Genomic DNA, 18603 nt, shown 5'->3' with positions numbered 1-18603 from the left:
TTCCTTCAAGATTCAGCTCAAATCCTACCTTCTGCAGGAGGCCTTTCCCAGTTCTCTCCCCTATTCTAGCCAGGAACACTCCCTTGGAGAGCACCTTCCATTTAAACTTTATAAGTCTTTTACAAACAATTTTTTTGGATGTTATTTCTCCCATTAGAATGTGAGCTCCTTGAGGAAAGAGATCATGATTGTATCATTCTCTACATTCCTGGTGTCTAGCACAGTGCCTGGTGCAGAGGAAGTATTGATAAATGTTTGTCGCCTAACTAGAGAAGTAGTGTTCTAAAGCCATATCAATCACAGACTCTTACCCTAACTTTAGTGTGTTAATGGATTAAGCTTCCTTTCAGTCCTAATGTTCTATAACATGTATGTGTATATATACATACATACATACATACATATATATATATGTATATATAGTAATGTACCCCCTTCTTCAGTAATCCTAGGATAGTTTAAGCAACAGTTAAAATAATCTAGAAGGAGAAATGTTTAAGGGAAGGTGGGATGTGCAAATCATATACAGAATCATGATGACAAAATATCAAGATTTTAAAAACATCCTCACTCCAAAAAACCCAAACATATCAAAAAAGGAAAAATAATGGCCCCAAATGCTGAATTATATATTGCAATAATTATTGCCATTCAATAAATATGGTAGACCACTGTGATGGATATATCACAGACTCAGCAAGGATTATCATCCTAATAAAGAAAAAACTGTCTTTATGCTAAGTTACAGAAACATGATTTGAATCAATGGTCTCTTTATAACATTACCACATGACCTTGGGTAAAACACTTAACCTCACTGGGCCTCAGCCTTCTTCCCTGTAAAATGGAGAGGTTGAATTTCTGGCTTCTAAGAACCCTTCAAGCTCTAAGTGCTGTGCAATCCTAGGCTGTCAAATCAACACAGGGTATGAAGTCCCACACCTGCTCTCTCTCCAGGCTGAGATCACAGGTCTTGAACATCTGACTCTCGAAATACATACTTATAACCCATATGACATTGTGATGACAGATTTAAGTCCTAGATCTCTGTTTCTGAAGAAATACGGTTTCACAGAGAAATTGATCTTTTGTGTTTTATAGAATTAAGACAATTTAATTCAAACAAGCATATAAAATTAAAAGATGTCATTCCAAGTCACCAGTTTTTACTTAACATATGTATTTTTTGGATAAGTTAAGACCAGAGCAGGGAAAGAACTGCTCTTTTTAACATACACCAATCAAGAATGAAAATCATAAATTTATTTTTACCAACTAGAAGCAGTTAAAAATTCTGAGTGAAGGAAATATGAGGGAACTATGCTACGTGAACTGATAACAGAAAAATTCTAACACTCTTGACCTTGCTCTGCCTTTCATCCAGCTAGAGAGAAGAGAAAGAATGAAGGAGGGAGAGGTAGAGAAACTGCTCTAAGACTCTGGGATGCCCTGTATATGTGACAAGTACAAAAGTCAGTATAAAAACAAAATTTTTGTGCCCTCACCTTCTAAGTTCACCAAGTCCTCTGCTAGCTGGAGAGCTGGGATTCTGCCTTAGGAAGTTTTGCTTTAAATTGAGATGAGTGAGGTCTTGGCTGTAGAAGAGGTTGGTAGGCAGATGTTCAAGGCTACAGCACGAAAGATCTACTGAGCTGATACGCTGTGAGGCAACCTGGAGAAAAATACAATTCAACATTACTACTGGGAAAATTTCACTTCACAAAAATTGATCATAAAAACTTCACAACTAAATGCAGAAAAGCAGAAATATTAAATGCAGCCTTTTCAGAAAATAATGCAATAAAATTATATTCAATAAAAGGTCAAGGAAACAGAACAAAAATTAACTGGAAACTAAATAATGTAATCCTAAAGAATTAATGGGTCAAAGAACAAATCATAGAAACAACAAGTAATTTCATTCAAAAGACTGACAACAAGGAGACAACATACCAAAATTTATGGGATGCAGTGAAAGCAATACTTAGGAGAAAATTTATATCTCTAAATGCTTACATCACTAAGTTAAAGAAAAAGCAGATCAATGCATTGGACATGCAATTAAAAAAAAAACTAGAAAAAGACCAAATTCAAAATCCCCAATTAAACAGCAAATTGGAAAGCCTGAAAATCAAAGGAGAGATCAATACAATTGAAAGTAAGAAAACCACTGAACTAATAAATGAAACTAGGACCTGGTTTCATGTGGGGGAGGACCTACAATAAAATTGATAAACTATTAGTTAATTTGATTTTAAAAAAAGAAAAACAAATTACCAGTATCAAAAATCAATGAAGATGAAATTAAAGCAATAACTAAGACTTATTTTATGCCAATAAATTTGACAATTTAAGTGAAATGGATGAATATTTACAAAAATATAAATTACCCAGATAAACAGAAGATGAAAGAGAATACTAAAATAATCCTATTTTAGAAAAAGAAATTGAAGAAGCCATCAATAAGCTCCCTAAGAAAAAATCCCAGGGCCAGATGGATTCATAAGTTAATTTCACCAAACATATAAAGAACAATTTTCCAGTACCATACAAATTATTTGGAAAAGGAGGTAAAGTCCTATCAAATTCATTTTATAACACAAATATGATGCTGATACCTAAACTAGGAAGAGCAAAAACAGAGAAAGAAAACTATAGACCAATTTCCCTAACAAATACTTATGCAAAAAATTAAATAAAATACTAGTAAGGAGATTAAAGCCATATATCACAAAGATCATTCATTATGACCAAGGTGGGATTGATTCCAGGAATGTAGGGCTGGTTCAATATTAGGAAAAAACCATCAGCATAATTGACCATATCAATAACAAAACTAACAAAAATCATTTGATTATCTCAACAGATGCAGAAAAGGCTACTGAGAAGTTATAAAACTCATTCCTATTAAAAACACCAGAAAAAAAAACAGGAATAAATAGAAGTTTCCTTAAAATGTAAAGTAGCATCTATGTGAAACCATAAGTGGTAGCTAGGTGATGCAGTGAATAGAGTGCTGGGCCTAAAGTCAGGAAGATTCATATTCCTGAGTTCAGTTCAGATCTGGCCTCAGACACTAACTAGCTGTGCAATCCTGGGCAAGTCACTTAACCTTGTTTGCCTCAGTTCCTCATCCATAAAATTAGCTGGAAAAGGAAATAGCAAATGACTCTGGTAGTTTTTGCGAAGAAAAACCCAAATAGGGTCATGAAGAGTCAAACACAACTGAAACAACTGAACAAAAACAACAACAATCTAAAACCATCAGCAAGCATTATCTGTAATGGGGATAAGCTAGAAGTCTTCCCAGTAAGAACAGGGGTGAAGCAAGGATGTCCATTATTATTACCATTATTCAATATTGTTCTCGAAATGCTAGCTATAGCAATAAGAAAAAGAAATGAAAGGAATTGGAATAGGCAAGTAAGAAATAAAAGTATCACTCCTTGCAGATATGATGGTATACTTAGAGAATCCCAGAGAATCAACTAAAAACTAGTTGAAATAATTAACAACTTCAGCAAAGTTGCAGGATATAAAATAAACCCACACAAATCATCAGCATATCTATAGATTACTAACAAAGTCCAGCAGAAAGAGACAGATAAATCCTATTTAAAATACCTGCACACAATATGAAATATTTTGGCATCTTCCTGCCAAGATAAGCCCAGACACTATATGATCACAATTACAAAAACATATTTCACACAAATAAAGTCAAATCTAAACAACTGGATAAATATTAATTGCTCATGGGTAGGCTGAGCCAATATAATAAAAATGACAAATCAAATTACCAAAAAATAATAGACCTAGAAAAAAATTTTTTACAAATCAACTGGAGGAAGCAAGGGTCATGAATATCAAGGAAACCAATGAAAAAGAATGTGAAGGAAGATGGCTTAGCAGTACCAAATGATCTCAAACCATATTACAAAGTAGTAATCATCAGCACAATCTGGTACTGGCTGAAAAATAGAGTGGTAGATCAGTGAAATAGATTAGGTATACAACACAGAGTAGTAAATGACCACAGTAATCTAGTATTTGATATACCCAAAGATCCAAGCTTTTGGAACTATTTGACAAAAATTGTTGGGAAACTGGTAAGCAGTTTGGCAGATACTAGGTATAGACCAGCAACTCACACCATATACTGGGAGAAGGTCAAAATGGGCATGTGATTTAGACATAAAGGGTGATATCATAAGCAAATCAGGGAAGCATGGAATATTTTTCTTTCAGATTTATGGATAAGGGAACCATGATACCCTTTTACCCAACAAGATTACTACTAGGTCTATACCCCAAAGAGATTGCAGAAAAAGGAAAAGGACCTATATGTACAAAGATATTTATAGCAGCTCTTTTTTGTGGTGGCAAAGAACTAGAAATTGAGGGGATGCCTATCATTTCAGGAATGGCTGAACAAGTTGTGGTATATGTTTGTGGTGACATACTATTGCGCTGTAAGAAATGACAAATAAGATGCTTTCAGAAAAACTTGGAAATACCTGCATAAACTGATACAAAGTGAAATGAGCAGAACCAGGAGAATATTGTACACAGTAACAGCAATATTATATGATGATCAACTGTGAATGACTTAGCTATTCTCTGCAATATAATAATCTAAGACAATTCCAAAGGACTTATGATGAAAACTTATATCTACCTCCACAGAAGGAACTGATGGAGTCTGGATATAGATCGAAGCATACTTTTTAAACTTTATTATTCTTGGGGTTTTATGGGCTTTATTTTCTTTTACAAATGGCTAATATGGAAATGTTTTGCACAACTGTACATGTATAATCTACATCAAATTGCTTCCCTTCTCAAGGAGGGGTGAGGGGAAGAAGGGAGGGAAAGAATATGGAACTCAAAATTTAATAAAAAAAAAAGAAATGCTGAAAATTTGTTTCCATGTAATTGAGAAAATAAATAAATGAAAAGTTAAATTTTATTTATATGTATATATACGTAAACATACACACACACACACACACACACACACACACATATAAAATCTAGGACCAGTCTATTGAACTTATATTCCTAAACTGGTAGTTTTAGGAAGGGAAGCGGGTTTGGGGGTTTTCATCTCCTGGGATGTAAACACGTCAACATAATAATATAACAAATTGGATACCTAGCATTTGGATAGACATCTATATATACATATATGGGGGTAAGGGGACAAGAAGGGAGAGAGAGAATACACACGCACAGAGTGGTGACATAGAACTCAATTCAAAGAGAAGAAAAAGATAAGCCATTTCCCAAACCCCTTATTTACATACAAATACAGATAATACAATCAAGTATAAACTATATTCAAATTACAAAGCAAGAAGGTGACAATTCAGAGTGTCACACTTAGGGAAGGACATTAGTAAGCATACAGATGATGAATATCACAAAAAGACCATGAGATAGATGATGCTTATAATATGAGAACGGTTAAAGGAAATTAAGGTGTTTAGCCTAAAGAAAAAAAGACTTGTCAGTAGTCTTCAAGTCAAAGGCTAGCATGTGGAAGAGGGATTAAATCTGTTCTATTTGTCCCCCAATGGCAGAAAATAGAACAATTATTAGGAATGCCAAAGTCAGATTTAAGCTTGATATAAAGAAAAACTTCCTAACAATTACATCTATCCACAACTGAAATGGCCTGCCACGGAAACACAGAAGATACCTCACTAGGGACATTCAAACAAAGACTGAATGACCACTTGTATATAACGTTGAGTTCAAGGAAGAACTGGACTAGATGCTACCTGAGATACCTTTCACTTCTAAATTTTGGTCTCTACATAAAACTATACGCATAAAAGCTTAAGAGGTCACTGGAATGGGTGAATTCTAGTAGGGTTCATTCATTTCAACAAACAGTCATCTACTCAGGCTTATGTATTTGGAGTTGGAATGGTCTACAGAGGTCATTAAGTCCAGACACTGCATTTTACAAATGAGGAAATTGAGGCCCAGTGAAGTTAAGTGAATTACCTTAGGTTGCACAAATACTAAGTGGCAGAGCTGGGATTCAAATGTTATATACATGTACTACAGATACAATCTGATCAAAGCTCTTAGAATCTAATAGAATTTATCTTAGATAATAACTTAATGGAATAGGTCTTCAGTTTGCATTTTAGTGTTGTCTCTCCTAATGTATTGTCTCTGAGATTATCTCCAATTTATCTTGTATATATCTTGGCTGTATATAGTTGTTTACATGTTCCCCATTAGAAGTGGGAGCTCTTTGAGGGTAGAGACTGTTTTTGTCTTTCTTTGCATCCCCAGGGCTTAGCATAATGCCTAACACATAGGTGGCTTGTTGAATTGACTTATTTTCTTACTCCCTTGGTCTTCAATTATGGATGTTTTTAAAATGGACTTAGGACTCCAAACAGGGATGATACACTCAAATCAAATTAATTGAGATTAGCTACAATATGAAGCCTACAAGCTAAGTGTGAAAACAGCTGTAAAATTTACCACTTTGGGGGAGGTTTTTGGGACAACTACAGTAGTATCAAAAGTGTTAATATTCAGTCATTTAAAAAACACACTGTGTTCAAACAGAGCCTTCTGAACTAGGGCCTTGGTTCACATTTCTCCATGTGAACTTAACCATCACGATTTCACATTTATAACATAGAATTTTATGATTCCAAAGCAGTTTAGCTGTTATCTTTGACAATAATTCTGTTAAGTGGGTTGCATTATTATTCTCATTTTCAGGTGAGAAAATGGAAGCTCAGACAAGTTAAGTGGACTTCCCACCATCATAGAGCTAACAATTCATAGAACAGGGACTCAAGTCTTGGTCTTTGAGGTCAGTATTCTTAGTGCATTTTGCAATAATGAAAACAAACCACATCTCTCCCCAGTCTCATGAGAAGAAAGGGGAGGAAATAGAATGCTTCCTCTCAATTCTCTCATGTTTTCACTTCACTCCCCTTCCTATGGAAGTACCACTTACCATCAAATACTTCTGACTGATGACAATTTCCAGCTGCCATCTCTGCCATCCTTGTCACTCTAAGTCTGTAAGCCATGTGCCACTCAGCCCTCTGGCTTTCAACAGGAACACTCAACCAATGACCAATCCAAGGAAGGGTTGCAAAAGCCTATGGCATAACGTACATAATGATGACAGTACGCAGTTGAAAACTGTGTAATCCTGAGCAAATAACTCTGTTTGCCTTAGTTTACTCACTTGTAAAATGAGCCAGAGAAGGAAATGGCAAACCATTCCAGTATCTTTGCCAAGAAAACCCCAAATGGAGTCACAGAGAGCTGGACACAACTAAAAATGACTCAACAACAAAATGTTCTCAAGCTGCAACTGTTCTTCATCAAGAAAGAGGTGAAGGAGAATGGCAAAAAACAAACACACACACACACACACACACACACACACACACACACACACACACACAGAGGAATGAGGCATCTTATTGCTAGAACTGTCTCTCCTTAGAATACTGTGAATCAGACCAGGAGCTCATGTGATAGAATATAAAGAGCTTGGAACAAAAAGCTGTAAGACTCAAGATTGAGTTCTAGCTATGCCATTCATTAGCTGGATGGCCATGAGCCAATCACTGGACCTCTCTGGGTCTCAGCTTTCTCATTTGTAAAATAAGAATGTTGCAATCAGATGATCCCCAAAGTCTCTTTCTCACTTTAAAATTTGGGATTCCCTATCTCTTGTTCAGTCATAAATTCTTCCCTTCTCCATAGATCTAACAGGTAAACTATTACTTGCTCTCCTAGTTTGCTCATAGTATCAGTCTTTATATCTAAATCATGTACCCATTTTGACTTTATCTTGGTATATTGTGTGAGATGTTGTTCTATGACTAGTTTCTGCCATACTATTTTCCAGTTTTTCCCAGCAGTTTTTGTTAAATAGTGAGTTCAACAACTTGAGATTCTCCTGAACCTTCCTGCCTGGCCCACAGTGATTAGCTCTGAAGATAAACTTAAGGAGGCAACAACAAGAGAAAATGAAGAGAGAAAACAGGTAGGTCTAGCTAGGGAAGGGAGAAAAAAAAGATATCGGCTCTTATATTGTCAATATAGTCAATCAATCCTACTTCTTTTACCTGTTACCACTGGGGAAAAGGGCAGGATTGTCCTCCCTTTCTGCACTCCTAGGTTGCATTCTACCCTGTTGTTACTTATTTTCCCCTTCAAGTCTGTCTCTGAATTGAGCTCACCCATGTGACAAATAAGTGGAAGCATTCCTTGCTGGCCCTTGACAGGAAGGCCAGGGACCCACACCCCCCTCAACTTTCAGTGCCCTCCTTCCCTCTCAACCAACCTCACATTTGACTTTGTAATTATTTCTCTTCATTCTCTTTACATTTATTCTGTATATACATATACACACACACACACATATACACAATCACACACGTATATACGTGTGTGTGTATATACTTGTGTGTGTGTGTGCATGTGTATACACACACATTATATATGTCTTTGTTACTTCACCTGTTAGAATGTGAGGTCCTTGCATGGAGGGTTCATTCATTGTATTTGTAACCCTAACACCTTAGCACCCGGTGCTTAATACATATTTGTTGATTTATTAGATGAATAAGAATAACCCTGGATCAACTGCATGCCAATACAACCAACAATCTAAATGAAATGGATAAATATTTACAAAAAAAAATAGAATGCTAAGATTAATACAACAAGAAACAAAGGGCCTAAGTAATCAAATCTTTGAAGGAGAAACTGAACAAACCATAAATGGATTCCTAAAGAAGAAGATCCCAGGACCAGATGATTAACAAGCAAATTCTATTAAGCACTGAAAGCACAATTCATTCTAATATTACATAAATTACTTGAAAAAATAGTTAAAGAGGTTTTACCAGTTTCTTTCTATGATACAAATATGGTCTGGCTAGCTAAACCAGTGAGGGTCAAAACACAGAAAGAAAGCTGTATATCGAACAACCTAATGAATACCAATGCAAAGAAAAAGATGCAAAAAAATTTTTTTAAGTATTACCAAGAAAATGATGTCAACATAGCACAAATATGATACAATATGACTAGGATGGGTTCATGCCAAGAATGGAGGGCTGGTCCAATATTAGGAAAACCATAAACATAATTAACCATATTAATAACAAGAATAAAAATTATCATATCAATAGATGGAGAAAAAGCTTAATATTATCATCTTTACCATTCAAAAGAGTACTAGAAATAATAGCTATAGCAGTAGGTAAAGAAAAATAAATTGAGAAAAGCACAGGCAAAAAAGAAACAAAATCATCACTTTTTGCAGATGATATGATAGTTTATTTAGAGACCCTACAGAATTGGCTAAAAAAGTAACTAAACAATTAACATCAGTGAAATTTCAAGATATAAAATAAACCCACATAAATTATCATCATTTCTGAATATTACCAACAAAACCAAGTAGGAAGACATAAAAGATAAATGCCATTTAAAATAACAATGGAAAGTATAAAATATTTGGGAGGCTAACTGCCAAGACACACACAGGAACTTTAGAAACACAACTAGAAGACATTCTTTACACAAATGCAGACAGATCTAAATAACTGGACAAATATTAATTGCTCATGGGTAGATCATGCCGAGATAATAAAAAGATGACAATACTACCTAAATTAATTTATTTGGTACCATATCAATTAAAATTTCAACAGATTAGTTTTTAGAGCTAGAAAAAATAATAACAAAATTCATATGAAGGAATTCAATCTGAAATTCATTTTGTCAAGAATCTTAAGGGAATTGATAAAACAAAGTAGAAAGGTGGCCTACCAGCATCAAATCTCAAACTAATTTGACACTAATTAAGACACTAGTTAAGAAGTAAAGGTTGATGGGTGAAACAAATTAAGTACACTATATACAAAAGCAAATGAAGAACTCCAATGTTTGATAAACCCAAATATATAAGCATTAAAGACAATTCACTATTTAACACAAACAAGGGTAATATACAGCAAGCAGTCCAGAAGAAACTAGGTATAGACCATCTCACACTATATACCAAAATAAACTGCAAATGGGTACATGACTTAGACATAAAGGATGATGTCTTAAATAAGTTAGAGGAGCAAATTAGAAATTACATATCAGATCCATGAATATGGATAGGGGGAAAATTGATTACCAAAGAAAAGAGAAAGGGGATCACAGAATGTAAAGTGTACAATTTGGGTTACAGAAAATTTTAAAGCTTTTGCATAAACAAAACCAATGCAGCTAAAATTAGAAGAAAAGCAAAAAACTTGGGGGAAATGGTTTGCAGCAAGCTTCTCTGATAAAGGTCTCATTTTAAGGAAATATAAAGAACTGACTCAAATTTGTAAGAGTAATAGCTATTCCCCAAAATGATAATCATCAAAGAATATGAACAGGCAATTTTCAGAGGAAGAAATCCAAGCTATCAATAGCCACATGGGGAAAAAAAATGCTCTAACTGCCAATATTTAGAGAAATGCAAATTAAAATAACTCAGATTCCAACCCATACCCATCAAACTGACAAAGATGCCAAAAAAAAAAAATCCTAGAAGGCTGTGGGAAAATAAGTACATGAATGCACTGTTGGTGGAGCAGTGAACTAGAATACCATTCTGGAAGGAATCTAGAATTATGTCTGAAAAGCTATTAAAACAGTGCATATCTCTAATCCAATGATAACCACTAGTAGGTCTACACCCAAAGAGATCAAAGAAAAGAGCTAAGCTCTCCACTCAATAACAAGTTTGGGCAACTGAAAAGGAAAATAATAAGCTTAAGTCTTAGACCTCTCCTTATTCTGGGCCACCACATGTGCAACCTAATAATAAGTGGATGGAACCCATATTAACAAGTAGGAAACAATGAGAAGAAATTGTGTGGGAGCTGTATATAGACTCTGAGCTACCAGGAAACTTGCCAATAATATTTTAAGAAAAACAGTTGATGATGGTGGTGAGACGGCAAGCCGCCAAGGTGACCACAGCAGCTACTACTTATTCCTTTTCTGCCCAGGCCTGTGCTTGTGTCCAAAGAGAAGGATCCTGATGCTTCCACCCAGATCAGTCTGGGCATGCAGGGAATGCAAGTAGGAGAGGAACATCTCCAGAGTGGGTGATTGATTCCCTTAGGTAATAACTGGCTGAGCTACGCAAGGTTTCCAGACGGTGAGGAAACTATAGATGCAAAGAGTCCAACAAAAGTTAAGTACATAGGAAAGCCAGGCTGGAAGAAGGGAGACAACAGGAGGAAAGAAGCATACAGATTACCTGGACACAGATAGCTAGCTGCCTACTCCTTTGTACCACAAAATAAATAATTAAGTTAGGACCTGGAATGAGCACTTCAGTTTGTTGGGATGGGGGGTCAGGAGTATAAGTGGGTGGGATTTCATGTCAAAATTAAAAGAGGGAAAAACACATCAGCCCAGAGAAGAAATTAATCCACAGCCCCTGTGACCAAGACAAGACAATAACAGGAGGTCACTCAACCTTGAGGGGGCATGGGCAACCATCTGCTGACCAGATATAGATTCCAGGGAAGGGTATAACCTGCTGGGGGCATGAATTGATGACAGCATGGGCTTCACAGTGCCTGCTTCATGCAGCTTATCCATCTGGTTACATATGATCTTACCAGGTGACACTCTATGCAAATTTAAAGGCACTATAGGGGTCCAGAGAGAAAAATGAAGAAGGTATAGGCACATTAGACTAGTCTCTCCAAATCTTCCAGGTTTCAAAACGAACTTTGGAAGCACCTAAACTACTGATTGTAAGGCATTCTGCAGTCAGAGAAATACTCTGTCTTTTTCATACTATATGAATGCAATAAAGTATTCCTGCAGTGTAAGAAACAATGAATGAGGAATTCTGAGAGACATAGAAAGAGCTGTATGAGCAGATGAAAAGCAAACAATCAGAACCAAGAGAATAATATACACAACTACAATAATGTAAATAATAACAATAAAAGGCAGTCCCAGAGAACTGAGGAGGAAACATACCTCCCTCCTCTCAACAGAGAAGTAGGGGATAATAGATGTGGAATGCAGTATACCTCATCAGACACAGTCGATGATGGTTGGCTGTGCTTAAATGGTTTTCATCATATGAAAGGGCTCAGAGGGGGTGGTACTTATAAGGTGATGACTATAGTATAAAAAATAAAGGCAACAATAAAACTTTAAAAATTAAAACAAAAAACACACATCAAATGTTGAGTGATTATACTTTGTATGACCAAATATATTTCAGTTTCCCAAACAGATCTTCTGATGCTGCAAATACTGAGAAAGAGTTAACTTGCCAAAGAAACGAAGGATATCTTAGGAAAGAGTTCAACCAAATCACCTAGTGAAACTTTGGAAATCATTCTGGAATGAATGGGATAAGAGGCAATTCACACATAGGTGACTCACTGGCCCTCAAAAAATCAACTTTATAAGGTAAAAAATCATGAAATCAATTTTAGAGAAAGTAAAAGAGAGAAATCAGCTATGAAATCCTCTCCATGTCAATTCTGTCCCATACAGAATAACCCAAAGTGACACCTTAAACATGCCAATATAAATTATCTAAGAGGCGACACTCTTTAACTAGATGAATATTAAGCAAGCAAGTGAATCAGAGAAATGTCCCTTAGCAAAAAAAATTAAATTAAAATAAGATAAAACTAGAAAACTGTAGATTACACTAAATAGAACCTGACTCAACTGCCCAATCAGCATTTAATTTCAAAATAAAAAATGTCTGAAGAGCTTCCTTCTCTTTTCCTAATTTCATCTCTCATGTAAGTTTATTTCAACAGGAATGTGGTCGAGGGTGGAGAAATAGTCTTTCTAAAAATAGTAAATAACAATCTCTTTTTGGAGGATATATGGTTCAGGTGCTCATTTCCTTCTGTGCATAGTGTCACCCTATCACTAGCAAACAGAATAAGATTAAGTTTTGGAATTGTTACAGTCTTAAGAACAATAGCTTATCATGACTTGGCATCAAACTATTAAAGTAACAAATGTCTTGGAATTTCTTGGTTCATATCTTTACCAAAGTAAAGGACGCCAAAAAGCTGAACAAATTATGCTACAAACGTGTGGATTTTTATTACCAAATTGTCAAGAAAATTTAAAAGCCCAATGGCTAAGGCTTTGTTTCCAAAATACAGGATTTAAGGTCCACGTACACTACAGTTACTGCAGTCACAGTTACAGAAGAGCTGGAAAATAAAGTTATAAACATAAAAGTCCTTGGCATTGACAAATGGCTCAACATCAGAAACTAACAGTGTTTTATCAATGGAAATGACATTAAAGAAGCCAAATTATCATCCGCTTTGCCACTGTACCCTAAGGACCACTGGGCCTTTCCATGTGACTTATGCTGAAGCTTCCTGCATGGCTTGTCTCCACCACTGACAATGCTAGCTCCTTGAGAGAAGGGACTATCTTCCTTTTCTGTTTTTATTGCAATGTTTAGAGCAGAGTGCTTTGCACATAACGAGTACACAATAAATGCTTTTTCATTTACACATCCCCTTCCACTTACAAAATAACCAATGTGATTTTTCACATCAGTCAGACAATTTAAAAGGATATATGGTTTTCCTTCTTGGTGTTGTTTATCTTTGATTTAGCTTTTTTTACAAGAGAAGTGTGGGAATAGCTACATGAACACGAGGTTAGCACAGGTAGTTTCATTCAAATTTCAAAGACTAGATAATGCATTTGGCACTCTAAAAGAGCCGTGGGAACAGTGATAGATCATACAATACTTTTAAGAAATACTGACAAAGGTCCAAATATATTGGAGTACAAATATGTAATGAAAGGAAAGAGACCATGTCAAATGGAGTCCACTTTTCTACTCTGGCACAAAAACATATAAAGTTCAATCAATCAGATTCAACAATTCATGTTACATATCATCATGAAATGGCCCATCAACAGATCTGAACTCTTGTTAAAACAGCAATGTTTTAATTAAAGGCATTTGTGGCTTTTGAAAATTAGTGTTAGCCTTACTTAACCAGAAAAACACAGAAAAGTAGGCTAATTTAAGAGATCAGAAAATTAGATAACATTCTTCATTTATGAAACAGTAGAAATATGAAGAAAAACAGACATTTTTCTAATAGGAAACTCATACTAACTCATCTGCTTCCATCTATCAATCAGTCAATCAATGGGCCTACTAAGTACTGGCACTAAGTATAGAAACAAAGACAAAACAGTCCCTTCCCTGATGAGGAATACATTCTAACAGAGGTAGACAACATGCACATATCTATCAATATTTATTGATTACCAATATTGATATAGATATAGACAGATCCAAAACAGATATAAGGCAAACTGAGAGTTGAGGAGTACTAGCAGCTGAGGACCACCAACACTGGTCTCATGGAGAAGGTGGTGGCACCTGATCTGAGTTCCACCTCTAATTTCTTGAAGGAAACCAGAGATTCCAAGAAGATAAATAAGGAGAGAGTTTGTTCCAGGTATATGGGACAGAAAGTACAAAGGCATAAAGATGTAAGATGGAGCATCATATGAGGAACAGCAAGGCAGATTGGCTGGACCATAGAGCACATGGAGAGGAATAAAGCACAATCATGCTGGAAAAGTAGTGAAGTGGAAAAAAATACTAACCGAATAGTTCTTATATAACCTTTTAAAAAGTGAAATTGGTAAATATTCACCTAAGTAGAAATAATTTCACCCTCAAGACATTTTCACTAGAAATGTTTCAGAGCAATAAGAAAATACAGCTAAGTGTGAATTTAAAAACAAAAACAACCCCAAACTTCTTTCATTAGTCAGGCATTAGTGAATTTCCTATCCTACAACTCAGCTTGATACTGTTCTGAGTAGTTTCTTTGCCTACGCATAAGGTTGTTATGTGAATACATTGCTAGTCTACTCCAGTCTGCTAAGCTCTATTTTTGAACCAATACATTTGTCTTACCCTTATTCTATCTCACTATGCTTTAAAACTGTCAACGTGTATTTTACATCTGCCTCTGCAGTAAGACTGCAGTTTGAGTCACTCATGTTATTCATGATGGGCCATTTACTAAAAACCATTTTTCATGAGGCAGGAAAGGCTCAGATCAACATTCACTTTTTTTCCCTTCTCCCCCACCCTAATAAATGCCACTGTATTTATTCCTTATTATGTGCATGACTTCTTCAATAATTCAAAAGATCAGATTTCCCCAGAATCAGTACTCCCACTAGAAACACATAGCCCAATCATCTCATGCTTTGAAAGCTGCTATGGCCCCCCAATTTTATCAGCTGCTAGTCTGACAATGAGTCTCTCTAAACTTAGTAGAGACAAGCCTCTGATGACAAGATGGGCCAAGCCCATATTCAGAGCCTTTCCCAGCCTGGTAGGGCTTGCCGGGGCTTGTGCTCCTTTGGCACTAACCCTAATCCCTGACTCCCCCCATTCCCAATACACACAATGCAAAGGAAAAGGGAATTTTCTTAATCAGCTCTGCCACCTTCAGGAAAAGCTTGTTTTAAAAAAAAAAAATCAAAGACTGAAAGCTAAGTAGAAGGTCACAAAATAGCTAATAAGAAGCAATGACAACTGGCCCTCAGTGCCTTTGGGTACTTTTAACTGCCTGTTACAGTTACTTACATGTTTCCTCTCTCCCCAAACTCATTTTTTAAAAGGAAATGTGTGAATTTTTCTCGACTCTATTTTTCTAAAATAAGTTAAAAACATCAAAAACCACTTAAATAGGTTTCCCTAAAGTGTCTGAGGAAGAACAAATGGCCTGGGCTTGTGGAAAGTTAAGATGTTTTAAAGAGACATTAAAAGTGATTAGCTTTTCTAACCATCCTTGAAAAACTTGAAGAGTTATGCCCATGGCTACAGAGGTTTCACAGTAAAATGGTATAGATTGGTGGAGACAGAAGATTATCCCAATAAATCCCACATGTAAATTTTAAAATAATCATTTTTTGCTTTTTATATGTGGCCAACAAAGCACCGTAAAATCAACCCATTTAAATAATAACATTGGATGGCCCAATGTTTTGTTTTTGAAAATGCTAAAGTCATAAGAAATATCCTAAATTTGACCTGTCATTTTTTATGATGACACATCCATCAGTTACTAATCGTTTTACTGGAAAGAGATACATGCAGCCTTTATACAAATCCTAACTACATATATTCATAGTGACTCAATGGAATAAGAATTATTTAAGAGTGTATGCCAGGCTCCTTTTAATAAAGGAACCAACATTCATTAAGTGACCTCCCTGAGGTTACACAATTAGTAACAGAAGTGAGTATGAACCCAGGTTCCTATGAATCTAGTCATTTTTCTGCTTAGGAAAATAGAAATCTCCAAATTTACAAATGACCATAAATTATTTGGAGTATCAACATGCCAAGTCACTAAAAATAAAATGAATAAATAATTTTGTAAGGCTATAAATGTGGAATCTATCTGATACATATGTGACTATATGGCCAATGTATTGCCATTCACAGCTTAGATCCAAGAAAGAGAACTAGGAGTCACTGGCATATGAAAAGAGCTGTGGGAAAGAGGAAGAAAACAGCATAGGAACTTTACTGTTAGAACAGTAAGGGTCACAGATTCAGTGCTAGAATGGACCTAAGGGGTCATCTAGTACATATGTAGTTATTTTTTACTTTCAACTGATAAATGACATGGTTGGGATTTGAACCCAGTTCTTTTTAATCCAAACCCAAGACTCTTTGGAATATGTTATCACGCTTCCCAGTGGTCACAATGACCCCTGTTACTCTCAAAAACTTGTGTAAAGGAGGAATAGGTAGAGAATGCAGAATCCTCTGTCCATTCAATTTCTGAAAGAACAAAAGAACGAGCAGAGACACAAATGTTAACCTTTTTGTCTAAACCTTATTGCTTCAACAAAACTTAAAATATCCTTAGATTAACAATAACTAGTGTAGACATTTTTCTCACTTTTACCTAAAAATCCAGATAATTGTTTTGTACCTTACCTAACTGGGCTGAGGGGTATGCAGTGGGGGAAGTGGGGTTCGGTCTTTAAATGGTGTAACAAAGCTTCCAAATGTGTGAAATTGGAAGATATTGTTTATAAGCCATGTAGACTCACAGGAGGAGACCACTCTAAGCCATCGAAATTCACTTACAAATCATTCTAACAATTCTCACTCTCCTTCCTTCCTCCTCTCTCTCAGCTTCCCTACCTCCCTTGCCCTCCCTTTCCTCTCTTCTCTCTCCCAATTTCTTCCCTTTCTCACCCCTTTATCCTCCCCCCTCCCTCTCTCCCGCCCCTCTCTTACACACACACACACACACACTGTTCCTCCATAACAAAAAGGAGTAAAGCTGAGCTCGGGTGGAGACCAAATCCGGACCCTGAGTTCCTTCTCCATTTCCTTACTGGCACAACCTACGTAAACAAATCCTTTGGTATGTGAATCCCAGAGCATGTTCCTGAACATCCATCCAAAAAGCTTTCTCAATAAGGTGAGATTTCCTTGACAAAGGAGAAGAGAAATGTTTCTATGGTTAAACACAGTTAAGAAGAGTACAATAAAGGGGCAAATTACAGAACAGCCTTTTATTTTTCTATTTATTACATCAAATAGCATAACTACTTATTGAACTGCTGAGAAGCAGCTGTTTCCTTTTAAGCTACCAAACACACAGATACCTAACTAAATCCCAAGTATGGAATACATGGTCAGTCAGGCTTAACTGAAAATATGTAAAGATGATTAAATCTAGTGGTACGAATCTTACAAATAGCAACAGGAATGATCCATCCATATCAGTTCTAAATTTCTACTTATTTTTATGACTTCTGGTCATAAGAGGCACTTGGAAAGTAGGGCTCATATAGCTTTTACTACTCAAACAGCTTAAGAAAACCAAGGCCTATGGAATAAAATGTTTAGGGCTTGCCTTTAAGATCTGGTAGAGACATTTAGCTAGGAAATGAAATTTTGGAACTACATATTAGCAAAAAAGGGAAAACATTTTAACACTGAATTAATACTTTTGGTACCATAAAATATTCAATGCTACAGAACCCATATTATCTATTCATTAGAAGGGGTTAATTTTATTATTTTGCATTTTGCTCAATTAATCAAATAATTTAGCTAATAAAAACAACAATGTTGTACACAAAATTATAAAATTTCAAAGGATTAGAATATAATAAAACACTCTTTAAAACATAATGAATCTGATTTAATCTTTGATGATTCAGAAGGCACTTCAGGATTCTGTTGTGCTTCTGGGTGAACCATCAAGATAAACATCAATTATCAGCATACTGTAGAAGTGTATAAGTGCCACTGCATGAAGAATTATCCCTGATGGAATGCTGGTTAATTCAGGTTTTGCAGCACAGATGATTTGTATGGATTTGGATGGCAATTGTGCATTACTGGCAATTTCAATAAATCACAAGAGAAAATTCATTCAACTCTAAGTAAGCATTCAAGTCCATTCAATGGGCAGACAGAAATTATTTTAATCACCAGTGACAACTGAGTAACAAGCATCTAAATGTAAGAAA

At 35.7% G+C, this 18603-nt stretch overlaps 1 protein-coding gene across 1 annotated transcript in view; it reads right to left on the bottom strand.

The window, feature by feature from the left end:
- PHLPP1 (PH domain and leucine rich repeat protein phosphatase 1) overlaps nucleotides 1-18603 on the bottom strand; it is a 278290-nt gene that overhangs the window by 102674 nt on the left and 157013 nt on the right. The window contains 1 exon segment of the mRNA XM_020995722.2: nucleotides 1506-1672. Within this exon segment, the coding sequence (XP_020851381.1) occupies nucleotides 1506-1672 (167 nt within the window).

The sequence above is a fragment of the Phascolarctos cinereus genome, unplaced genomic scaffold, assembly GCF_003287225.1.
Source record: "Phascolarctos cinereus isolate Bilbo 61053 unplaced genomic scaffold, phaCin_HiC Scaffold_4;HRSCAF=312, whole genome shotgun sequence".
Classification (NCBI taxonomy): Eukaryota; Metazoa; Chordata; class Mammalia; order Diprotodontia; family Phascolarctidae; genus Phascolarctos; species Phascolarctos cinereus.
The sequence above is the reverse complement of the archived record's forward strand: the minus strand, read 5'-3'. Positions and strand labels throughout refer to the sequence as shown.